At 38.8% G+C, this 12,180-nt stretch overlaps 1 protein-coding gene across 3 annotated transcripts in view; it reads left to right on the top strand.

The window, feature by feature from the left end:
• LOC117360152 (hornerin-like) overlaps positions 1-12,180 on the top strand; it is a 155,327-nt gene that overhangs the window by 75,513 nt on the left and 67,634 nt on the right. For all 3 annotated transcript variants that reach the window (XM_033943886.1, XM_033943887.1, XM_033943888.1), the window contains exon 6: positions 1,255-1,437. In XM_033943886.1, the coding sequence (XP_033799777.1) occupies positions 1,255-1,437 (183 nt within the window). The remainder of the gene's footprint in view (positions 1-1,254; positions 1,438-12,180) is intronic.

A 12,180-nucleotide genomic window follows, 5' to 3' on the forward strand; every position in this document is an offset into this window, starting at 1 on the left:
AGTATGGCAACTCTTATGTTCAATTCAAGAACTCTGAAAACATTTTAACGCAAGGAAGAATGATTCTACTATTGACTCCTCAGCAGTGTGGCAGCACACTATTATTTGGAAGACCATAGCTTAATTTTAATCCTAGTTTTAGCTCCGTAAGACAGGCTAAAACTGGAATGCTAAAAGAAAGGGACACCAACCTGTCTCTCAAACCCTGAAACCTACTGTCCAGATTCAAAGAACATACACATCAGACTTTAGAGAAATATGACTAAGTATTATAGTAATACTAAGATTGTTAAATTTGTTCAAGAAAGAAATGCAATGAGGAGGGGAGTGGAAAATTCCAGGAAGTTCTGAATGCTCATGACGTTTTAAAGCATTAATTCATACTCTTCTATTCTTCATCATTAGAAACATCTTCAATTGGCCAGAGCAGTAACCATGGAAACCAGTTGGGCCAGAGCTCACAGAGCTCTCAAGTTTTAATTAACTCCTCTCAACAGATAAATCAAGGACATGGCCGTAAGTTTCAATTCATTGCTATAAATTTTCCATTGAAAATATGTCACAATTCTTGTGTGATTTTTAGAGATGTTTGTATTTATAAATCTATTCTTTTTCTTTTTTTTGAAGATTTCATTTCTATTTACAAAAATAATAGTTATATCGCTTAATCAGTGATTCTAGGAGGGAAGCATCAAATATTTAAAAAAGACAAAAATCAAACATAAATACTGCTGTCATTAGAATATAAAAAACAGCTCTGTCAGTTATATTCAAGGAACATCAAATCTTAAATGTAAGAAGGAGCCAGTGTTGCTTTAGAGCCAATGGTATAATTTATTTCACTTCAAATGTAACTTGATTGTCATGGCCTTGAGTTGGCCACATAACACACTGCTACATGGGAGGCCACAGCCCAGCTCCAATCCTAGTTCAGCTCTTCTAGATGAGATACTCACATTTCCTGAAAGGAAGGGAGATCCGTCTGTCACCCAAACACTGGGACTCACTGTCCATTTTCAGGGTACATGTACATCAGACTGCAAAGAGAATAATGATGTATGGTATTTGGCAAGGCATCACAGTTATGACTGGTTTGTTAAACTGGATTAAGTTAATAATGTTAGGTGTATGTTGGAGGGTGGGGGACGGAGGGTAAATCCCAGGAAATTCTGAATGCTTCTGACACTTTAAAGCAGAACATATGAAATCTTTACAAGATCATACTTCTAATTGTCTTCTATTCTGCATCTTTAGAAATATCTTCAACTGGCCAGAACAGTGGCAGTGGAAACCAGTGGGGCCAGAGCTCCCAGAGCTCTCAGGTTGCAATTGATTCCTCTCAACAGAGCAGTGGCTGTGGAAACCAGTGGGGCCAGAGCTCCCAGAGCTCTCAGGTTGCAATTGATTCCTCTCAACAGAACTATCAAACCTCTAGTCGTAAGTTTTAATTCATTGCATAATTTTTCCATAGAAACAATTATTGTATGATTTTTAGAGATATTTGCATTCATAGAATTACTCATTTCTTCTCTTTAGAGACGATTGCTTTCATGAACAGTGAAAATGTTATAATGCAAGGAATTGATAGCATAATTTATTTTCACTTAAGATGAAGGGTTGATTCTTTATTTCTAGAGAAATATGTCATGACCTACATGTTTACCCACACTGCTTTTATATGGGAAGTTATGATTCAGTTTTTAATCCTAGTTTCAGTTTCTCTGGATAACCATGACATAGGATGCTGCAAAGACAAGGTTCCCAACCCTGTCCTGAAGGACCACCAGCCAGTCAGGTTTTGAGGATGGCCCTAATGAATATGCATGAAAGAGATTTGCATGTAATGAAGATGATAAGAGTGCAGATCTTCCCCATGCATATTAGGTAGGGCTATCCCGAAAACCCGACTGGCTAGTGGTCCTCCAGGACAGGGTTGGGGACCATTGATTCAAACAATGAAACTTAAAGCCTAGTTCTACGAAGCCTTTCTGACCTAAACACAAAGTTGGGTGCACAAGTTATAGAATTTATTCCCCTTCCCACCTCTCCTCGTCTAACAACTCCAACGCTCATAGAAATTTTATGGGCCATTGGAGCTGTTACCGCCATGGCCGGTGCTTAAAACCACACTATGGGTTTGTAAAAGGGAAGGTTAATTGCATAACAAGGTGTCAATTTGCATTAATGATCAATTATTGGCTATAATTGGATTCAATTGGCATTAATTGGTAATAAGAAATTAGGCCTATAACGTCATCTAATTTATTTTATATAAATTGTGTGTATAAATTCCAGCGCATGCAACTGCAAGCGAGAAGGACCTGAAAAGGGTATGAGTGGGTTTGGGGTGTGTATATTGTTTTACATGCGGGTTATAGAATACCAGCAGATACTGCTTACAGTTTTGTGCAAGCTTTTACACCATCCATTTAACTGGCGTAATTGCTCGCCCCTAATTTAGGCTAGTAAATGTAGACTTACAATAAATAGCTTTCTATTATGGAAGTAGTGCATTCTCAGCACTCAGGCCCAAATTCTGAAGTTAGCTACCTATTTTGGAGGCGCCCAATTAGATAGGCGCCTATCTAAATTGAGTAACAAGCTCAATTAAGCTTTCTAATAAGCACTGATTGAAACATAGGGGCCTATCAAAAAAGTGCAATTCTGTAACAAGGCGCCTCTAAAATTTAGGCGGCCTTCAAAAATATAGGCGCTAGGCATGTGAGGCATGGGTGTGGCTACATGTTTGGCATCTTGTTGCAGAACTACTGCTCTTAAGCGTGCTTAAGCGCTCAGCTAGGCGCCTAACTTTTAGTTGTGCCTGGAGCTGGCCTATTTCTTGGGTGCCTCCAAAATAGGTTCCGCTCAGTGTGATTCATTAAACAGCACCCAATTTTACTTGAGTTGCATTGAATGGTGCCTAATTAGGCACGTAACTTTTGAACGCTTCTTATAGAATTTGCCCTTCAATATTCTGGAGCCTAACTTTAGGTGACGTTTAGAGAATTACACTCAAAACGGTCCAGAATCGGTACATGCACATCAGACTGCAGAGAGAATTATGATTTGTGGCTTCTGACAAAGCATTGCAGTTATGGTGCCTTTATTAAACTGGATCAAAATTAAAATGGAAGCAGGGATTTGGCAAATGAATGTTCATCACATTTTTAAGAAGAAAATGTCAAACCTTTACAGAATCATACTTCTAATTATCTTCTATTTTACATAATTAGAAATATCATCAACTGGCCAGAGCACAGGCTGTGGAAACCAAGGAAGTTATAGTTCACAGATTCAACACTCTGATCGTAAGTTTTAATTCATTATGTTTTCTTAAAAAAAATGTATGAAACTTTTGAATAATCTTTAATGCAAAAAATTGACACTATAATTTCACTAAAGATGAAAAGTTTTGAATTTATTTTTAGTGATACATGTCAAGATCGGGGCTCACCCCAATTTAACCAGTGGCATGGTGGCACAGTACTACAGGGTTTACAATAATTCCGTTTTTAAACCATATTTCAGATCCTTTTAGATTAGAATTCTGAAATGACATGGAAAATATTAACTGGGAATCATGGCATTTTGGATCCCTATTACTAAGGCTGTGGAAGTGATTCCCACACAGCAAATGCATCGCAGCCCTTTCAATTCTTATGGGCTGCGTCACATTTGCCATAGTACTATGTGACAGCATGAAAGGGATTTTGCCTATTTCTCTGCATTAAACTGCACACAAATGAAGTTTTATTAATTTTTCTGTCAGGGATTCATTGGCCAGCTAGCATATTTAACTTCCCATGTGTTAACTGCCCAATGCACAGTTAACACAGGAGCACTTAGCACCTCCTAAATAGCAACCAGTAAAGTGCTCTCACATTAACTTTTGCCAGGTACTGCATACGAGGGGCCGCTGAAAAGTTCTCAGCCCAACCAACAAAGTCGGGGCAGTCTCCACTGCGGGCTATGCACTTAGGGCCTCTTCTATTAAACTGCGCTATCAATTTCTAGCGTGGAGGGCCGCACTGAATGGCCCGCGCTGCTCCTGATGCTCATAGAGTTCCTGTGAGCATCGGGAACAACGCGGGCAATTCAGTGGGGTTCTCTGCGCTAAAAACTGCTAGTGCAGTTTAATAGAAGAGGGGGTTAGTCCAGTGATTTTCCACCTTTGTTGTTCAGTATTTTTCTGACGGAATGAAAAAAGTGGAAAATCACTGGTCTAAGTATATAGACCTCGATTGATTCTGCCCCAGATTTATTGGTTGGACTGAGAACTTTTCAACGGCCCCTCATATTAATTGCTAATTGAATGCACACATGGCTTAGTAGAAGGGCACCACTGTGTATTTTTCGTGTTATTAGTAGTGTGACCTCTTCCAAAAGAATCAAATCTAATTCTGTTCTATTCTGTATTATTAGAATCCTTCACTACTGGCCAGGGAGGTGCTTCTGGCAACCAGTGGAATCAGAGCTCACAGAGTTCTCAGATTGCAGTTGACCAATCATTGGAACAGATAGGTCAAGTCTCTGGTCGTAAGTTTTAATTCATTACAATAACATTTGTTAGAATCCTTTTGTCAAAATAACTGCTTTCTATCTTTAAAATATCTGCCTTTCAGAACAGTTTAAATTTCAAGGGGTGTAGGGCCCTACATTTTTCCTGTATTTAATTTCCCATGCTATTTGTGGGAAATTTGATTTAGTTTTTGGTTTCATCTCGTTTTGTTTTGGTATTGTTTTTTTGTCTTCATTTTAGAGACAATGTCTGGAACAGTGTGCACTCTTTTACAAAGAGCGTGTACTGATCATAAAAGAATACACTCTCTTTGTGAAAACTATGCACTCTTGGCACATTGATTCTGACCCTGGAAAAAATCGGATTTTTCCCTCTCATTTCAGGACTTACATTACTTGAAACAACATGGGTAATGCTGTTGACATTCCAGCATTCTTATAAAATATTTTGATTACAAAATGTTGATTCTTTTACCGACACAGTGAATAAGTTCATTTTTGTCAAACCACAGGATCCTCTATTTGCAGTAAAATCTTCATACATTATAACCACATGATCATCTAGGTTGGTTCAACATGAGAAATGGAAAAATGCCAAACTAAAAAGCCCTTTCAATAAGGTCCCCTTTTATAAAGCTGTGGTACCAATACTGCTGTGGTAAATGCATTGAAACCCATAGGAGCTAAATGTGCTTTGGTGCATTTACTGCAGAAGCACTACTACTGTGCCTTCGTAAAAGGAACAATAAGTGTATCCTCCTGAATGACTTTTCCATAGGCTAAGCCTACTTATAGTTCCTTATTCCTAGGATAAGTAGCATAAAATCTGTTTTATTACTTGGGATCTAGCTAGGTACTTAGGACCTGTGTTGGCCACTGTTGGACAGAGGATACTGAGCTTGATGGACCTTCGGTCTGTTCCAGTATGGCAATTCTTATGATCTTTTGTTGTAAATTTGCGGATCAATATTCAAAACAATTTTACCATCTAGAAACAGCCGCTTTCTGCTCAAGCCACTTACTCTAGGCTATCTGTGACTTTTCAGTGGCAAATAAGTAGTTATCTCTGACAATTATCAGTTGATGCCTAAGTAAAAGCCGTCTCTTAGGGAATAATTCTATAAGGGGCACCTAAAGTTAGGCACCTACCTTAGTAAATAAAAAAGAAAAATGTACTAAAACATGGTAAAATGTACAGAAGTATCAGACAGAATCTGCATCAATACCAGTCATGGAAACAGCCATGCTCTGAGCTTATAACAGAAATACAGTCAGCAGGGCTTTTGTATAACTGTATCTGGCAAGCTGTTCTACTGTATACTATCAGTTATGGAAGGAAGTTAAAATAGGGCAATATCTCCTGGTAATGAGAATCAATTGCTATGTTACATTGAAGCTGAGAAGATGAAAATATCACAAAAGCACTCTTCTTACTCTCTTGCACGTTAGAATCAAGCTTGGTTTCTCAAGGTGGCTATGATGGAGGACAGTGTGGTCAGACATCACAGTACTCGCAGAGTGGAGCCCAAGGTAATGATCTGAAGGTTTATTTCATAATACTAGAATTGTTTTAGAAACAGGATAAAGTTGCAAAAGTTCTTCAGGTTGATTTAAATCTGAAATATCCTCAATATTTTTAATATGAAGATGGCATTTTTCATGATTTATCAGCACCTTTAGTAAATTGGCTCCTTATTCCTAGGATAAGTAGCATACTTGGGACCTTTACTACTTGGGGTCTAGCTTGGTACTTGGGACCTGGGTTGGCCACTGTTGGACAGAGGATACCGAGCTGCTTTTCTGTGCATTATCTCATATAAAAGTTTTGCTCTACATTTTCCAGATTTAGATTTAATTTCCACACAGAGAAATAAAATAAATATTTTCTTATAAGTAAACAAAGACAGCCAATAAATGCCCCCCTCCCTTTTTTTTATAAAACCGTAGAACATTTTTTAGTGCTGGCCCCAGCGGTAACAGCTCCAAAGCTCATAGGAATTCTATGAATGCTGGAGCTGTTACTGCTGCAGCCAGCACTAATAAACGCACTATGATTTTATAAAAGGGGGGGTGGGGGAGAGTTGAAGCATGTCAACTTAGAATGTTGAATGTGCTAACTGAGTATTGTATACAGTTCAGAGGAAATCTTTATCTCTATCAATGGAAAATTGCACAATGGATCTCTTAGGGAGAAGAGGAGAGAGTGAATGCTGTGAATGGGCAGACTGAATGGGCCATTTGGTCTTTATCTGTCGTCATGTGTCTATGTTTCTATCCTTACATAGGGAATGAAGTATTAGAAAGTATGCAGGGAGCCTGAGAAAGTTGATAGGGTATACTTCATCTAATCTCACCAGATGCTACTTAGTGCATATGTTTTATTGTCATATCTATATTGTAATTTATGCGAATTATGTCATCTCTGTCCTGTCTCTATTATTATGGATATACTTTCTTACCTGTTCTGGTTTCCTTTGGGAGGACAGACTAAAAAACTGAATAAATAAATAAATTTTGTGGTTCTCATTCTAGGTGGATATCAAAACAAAAACCAGCAGAACCAATTCATTGGTGGACCAAAGAAGTGAAAAAGCAAGACTGAAACTCAACTTTCTACAAATAAGAACCATGCCTTGTAACCTCAAAATTTAAATTGGCGATCATTCAGATTTTAAAAAGCTTTATCTTATAACATTAATTTGAAACTTTTGTCATCTCATAACATTAATTTGAAACATTGCCATCATAATTTGCATTGATTTAATAAAAGCAATCTTATTAAGCATATCATATTTGTCTACTGATTGTTTAATACAAAATATGGACCAACAGTGGATCTAAGGAGGTTAGTTGTTTCTTACAGATATTATTCCTAGGGAACATAGAAGCAGTTCTATCCAAAGAAACTGTGTAGGTTGAAATCTTCCATAACAGAAAGAACTATTACTCCTCTGATCCTTCTTGTAGGACTAGAACCAGGTCTCTACAGAAGAGAACTTTAATGGGATTAAATAGCACATATAAAAAATATCTTCAATTTAAGAATATATAGGAACATAAGAACATAAGCAGTGCCTCTGCTGGGTCAGACCAGTGGTCCATCGTGCCCAGCAGTCTGCTCACACGGCAGCCCATCAGGTCCAGGACCTGTATAGTAATCCTCTATCTATACCCTTCTATCCTCTTTTCCTTCAGGAAATCGTCTAATCCCTTCTTAAACCCCATTACTGTACTCTGTCCTATCACACCCTCTGGAAGTGGATTCCAGGTATCCACCACCCTTTGAATGAAGAAGAACTTCCTAGCATTGGTTCTGAATCTGTCCCCTCTCAATTTTTTCGAATGGCCTCTCGTTCTTGTAGTTTTCGAAAGTTTGAAGAATCTGTCCCACTCCACTTTCTCTATGCCCTTCATGATCTTGTACATCTCTATCATGTCCCCTCTAAGCCTCCTCCCCTCCAGGGAAAAGAGCCCCAGTTTCTCTAATCTTTCAGCATATGAAAGGTTTTCCATACCTTTTATCAATCGTGTCGCTCTTTTCTGAACCCTCTCGAGTATCGCCATATCCTTCTTAAGGAGCAACATATGGCTCTAAAATTTAGACATGGCATCATATGAGCCTTAATAATCTTTAACTGTGCTTAATTGGCAGTAATTAGAATTTGCACGCACATCTTCTTGCACCTTATTCTATAACACTTTGGTTCTAAATCCTCTAGTGTGCAACTCGAAAGAGGACATGGCAAGGGGAGAAGCATGTGTGTTTTAAAAGGTTACATGGACTGTTATAAAATTAAGAACATAAGAATTGCTGCTGCTGGGTCAGACCAGTGGTCCATCGTGCCCAGCAGTCTGCTCACGCGGCGGCCCTCTGGTCCAAGACCAGCACCCTGAGACTTGCACCATTTAAGCTCTGAAATGTCATGAGTTGGGTGCTGGTAAAGAAAGGTAATATATAAAGCAATTCACAATTACACCAGGATTCAGCTTGCATAATTTCCAGCGATCAACTTTAGGCATGAGAATCGAGTCTTATTCTATAAAGCTCACTCATCTCAAAAAACCTCTTATAGAAGAATGCTGAGTACAGATTTTTTTCTGTGCTGAGTTTTGAGCATCTTTTATAGAATTCCTATTTGTGAACAGTTTACATTCCAGAACAAGATTCAATAAACTCCTTCCACTCGATTGCACTTGGACTGTGGCAAAAAGTGGACTGTTACTATTGTACTTTGTCACTTTTGATAATTTACTTTGCAATAAAATATATCATTACCAATTCATACTGTAGACTGTAAAGCACCATTTCATTTGTATCTAGGAAGTGGGATTAGTCACTGGAATGGTTATCCTTTTTATAAAATGTTATTTTACCTGTAACATAACAGCAAAACAGAAATTGTTGGCATTTAAGGACAATATACTTTGACTGCTAACTTCTATAATCCATTGCTCACTCTTAGACATCTTGGCCCGGACTATGTATAGGATCCGGTTGGCTGGCCAGCAAAAACATTTTAGAGGGGGGACTGGGGGTTGGGGTGGGGTTAGAGGAGTCCAGGTAGAGGAGGGGGCTCCAGTTGGGTGATGAGGGGGGTCAAGTGGTGGGCTTGACTATCTGGTAGGGGGGTGGGGTATCCAGCCGGTCATCTATGGAGGGCGTAGATGGTGCCAAGCAGGAGTCACTGGGCATCCCTCATCATTAGGGGGTGCTGGACAGGAGGAACTGGGCATCCCTCCACCTGCAATTGTTAGGAGGGTGCTGGGCAGAAGGGACTGGGCATCCCTCCTGCCATGATAATTCAGGGGTGGCCATGGCTGAGGCCGCTAAACTTATCATGGCAGCGATAAGCTCAGTGGCCGCATCAACTTACAATGTAGGTCAGAATTTTGCTGGCCTAAATTGTACGCATCTCCTGCTGGGCTAGGGAAATGCAAATGGCCGCCTAGGTCCGCCTAAGGCTATTTCCTGGCCAAACCACACCACACCTAGCCTTAGGCAAGCTTAACTGGGCTAGAGCATCTCCCTAGGCTCCCGGAGGCACCTCCAATATAGGCAGCCTGCCTTGGGAGTTTTTGTTTTTTAGGAAAAGTGCATCCCGATTGGCTGGTTAGGCAGCATTTGGCCACCTACAATCAGGACTCCATTTATAGAATCCTGGCCCTTACGTATTTGTCTAATGCTGTTTTGAATTTTGTTATCATCCTAGTCTCTACTACTTCTACTGGGAGAATGTTCCATTACCTTCATGCAAATAAATACTTCATAACATTATTACTAGTCTAATCCTTTTACCCATATCCTTTGAAGCTTTGTTCTAGAGATTCATTTCCAAAAAAAGAGGTGTATCTTTTGTGACTTGGGTAGAATAAGACTTTTTAGTTAATCTGGAAAATTTATGTGGCCCATACTGTAAAACTCCAGGGACTTGAGGCTCCTTAGATAAAGGGACAAATGTGTCAATCTTAGGTCATCTCTAACTTGCAGCTCAAATTCAGTTCTCCTGTACTTTCTAAAGGCCTTAAAAAGTTGAGTAAAAAAATCCAGAAAATGAGATATTCATGAATATTCTCTGCCGCTATGCCTTGGAGTCAACTTTTAAAAATGATTGGGGGTATTTGACTCAACATAAATGACCAAGTCTATATATAGAAAATTAAAGCATGGTCGGTTGTGAACTCAATTGACCAGGCTGTCCTTAAATGAAATGTATAGCAGGTGCAATGGAAATAAAACCCAGATGTCTCAATCCATCCTACTTTTCCTGGAACCATATGATAAACCTACCTTCAGCCCTTCCTTGATCCTTTTCCTCTCCCAGTATCTCTCAGTCTTTTTTTTTTTTTTCCTTAACTGCTATAGTTATTATTTTGGCAACATAAGTCAAATTGTCATGCCAATAAAGTTATCTGAAACTGTCTGTTCCTTTTGTCAGTGTCAATCTGCTATGCTTGCCTTTGCCATTGGCAGCTGCTAGGCTACAGCAGTTCTCTCTTCTGTCTTCTTTCTGTCTCTTCAGAAAAAAATGGGAGCAGTAACTAAGATACAGAAACCCTCCCTGTAGCTGTGCAACATGGAGCTTGCTGCCTCAGATCTACACACTTACAGGGAAAAATATTGGGGGTGTTCAGGCACCCAAAGAGCTGGCATCTATGTCACTAAGTACATTTCACTGTTTACGTTTATTTAAAAAAATTAATTTATCGCATTATGTTACAGTAGATCAAAGCAGTTCACTGACAAATCTGAATGTATCGGACATTTTAGAAATATCTTTGGAGAAGGTTGACACTTGTGCTACTTAGTTATTCCCTTTTGTCTTTGAAATTGATAAGATTTTGATCCTTAAATAATGGTTCAAGCAATATTTAAATTTGTTTTTGAGCCATAGAATTTGATGTTTCCCTTACATGAATAGGGATACAGAGGAAAGAGATAAGTTCTTCCTTGACCTATATGAGTGTGTTTTGCAAGTATGCACCATTCCAATCATGCACCACCCTCTCTGTGAAAAGAATATGTGTTTCAACCATCATTTATAGTGTTACTGTGTTAATATATATAGGTAAACAGACTCCAATTTGGGGGAGATCCTAAAATATTAAAGGGATAAATATAGAAGGAAAATTAGAAGGAAAAGCCTAGTTGTATATACCTTTAGTACACCTGCATATATAAGATGAAGCAGTCCTTCTTGCAATAAAACAATAGGTCAGTATTCATCTAGAAGGATATATTGTTTCAATGATATGAAATGAAACAAAAAGTGTCAAAAAAGTATGGAATAACTTGTAAGTTTCATGGCTCTACTTGGTTAGGCTGAGAACCTTTCAGTGGCCCCTTATAGAAAGCATGTTGAAAATAAAAGGTCTTTAAGAACGATTTAAATTTGGAGAAGGATTCCTCATTTTGAATATTAAAAGATTGTTCCAAAATTTGGGTACTATAAAAAAAAAAAAAAGAAAGAAAGAAAGCAGACTGATGAGTAGATTCATAGTGAATCAGTCAAGGGTTATGGAGTACTAGTTGGTTGGCATCAAGTGAGCGAAGGTTACGCAATGGCTTATGATGAATAGTAAGGGATGAGAGATATGGGGGATCTGCATAAGAATTTAAAGATGATGCAATATTTAAAAGGGATCCTGTGTAACTAAAAAAGTAATGAATAACCATGATTCTACCTCTTGACTTTAAATAAGAAGTGAGCAGCACAATTTTGGAGTGTTTGCAGTTGCTTAATTTAGATTAGATGAAGATCAACATACTTCATAATACAGTAATCTAATCAGGTGGTGAGAATGTGTGCAATGAGTCATGGTCTAAAGCAGGACAAATAGTGTGGAAAAGACAAAGGGCTCCTTTTACTAAGCTGCGGTAGCGTTTTTATGGCGCGCTGCAGATTAGCACACGCACTCCCCGCACTATGTGAAGTGCACCCAGCTTTATGGAGGCTAAAACCACTAGCACAGTTTAGTAAAAGGAGTCCAAAGTGTTAAGAATCCTCAACAAGTTACCTCAGAAATTTAGTGAAAGACAAGTGTGAATCCAGCCAAACTCCTAAATAGTGGGGAAAAAATGCATAGGTTGAACAGGAAGGCCAAAGAGGATTGGGGAGATGGTAGGTATGGGTAAGGACAGTGAGATCCAGCAGGTTGCTGGGT

The sequence above is a fragment of the Geotrypetes seraphini genome, chromosome 4, assembly GCF_902459505.1.
Source record: "Geotrypetes seraphini chromosome 4, aGeoSer1.1, whole genome shotgun sequence".
NCBI lineage: Eukaryota > Metazoa > Chordata > Amphibia > Gymnophiona > Dermophiidae > Geotrypetes > Geotrypetes seraphini.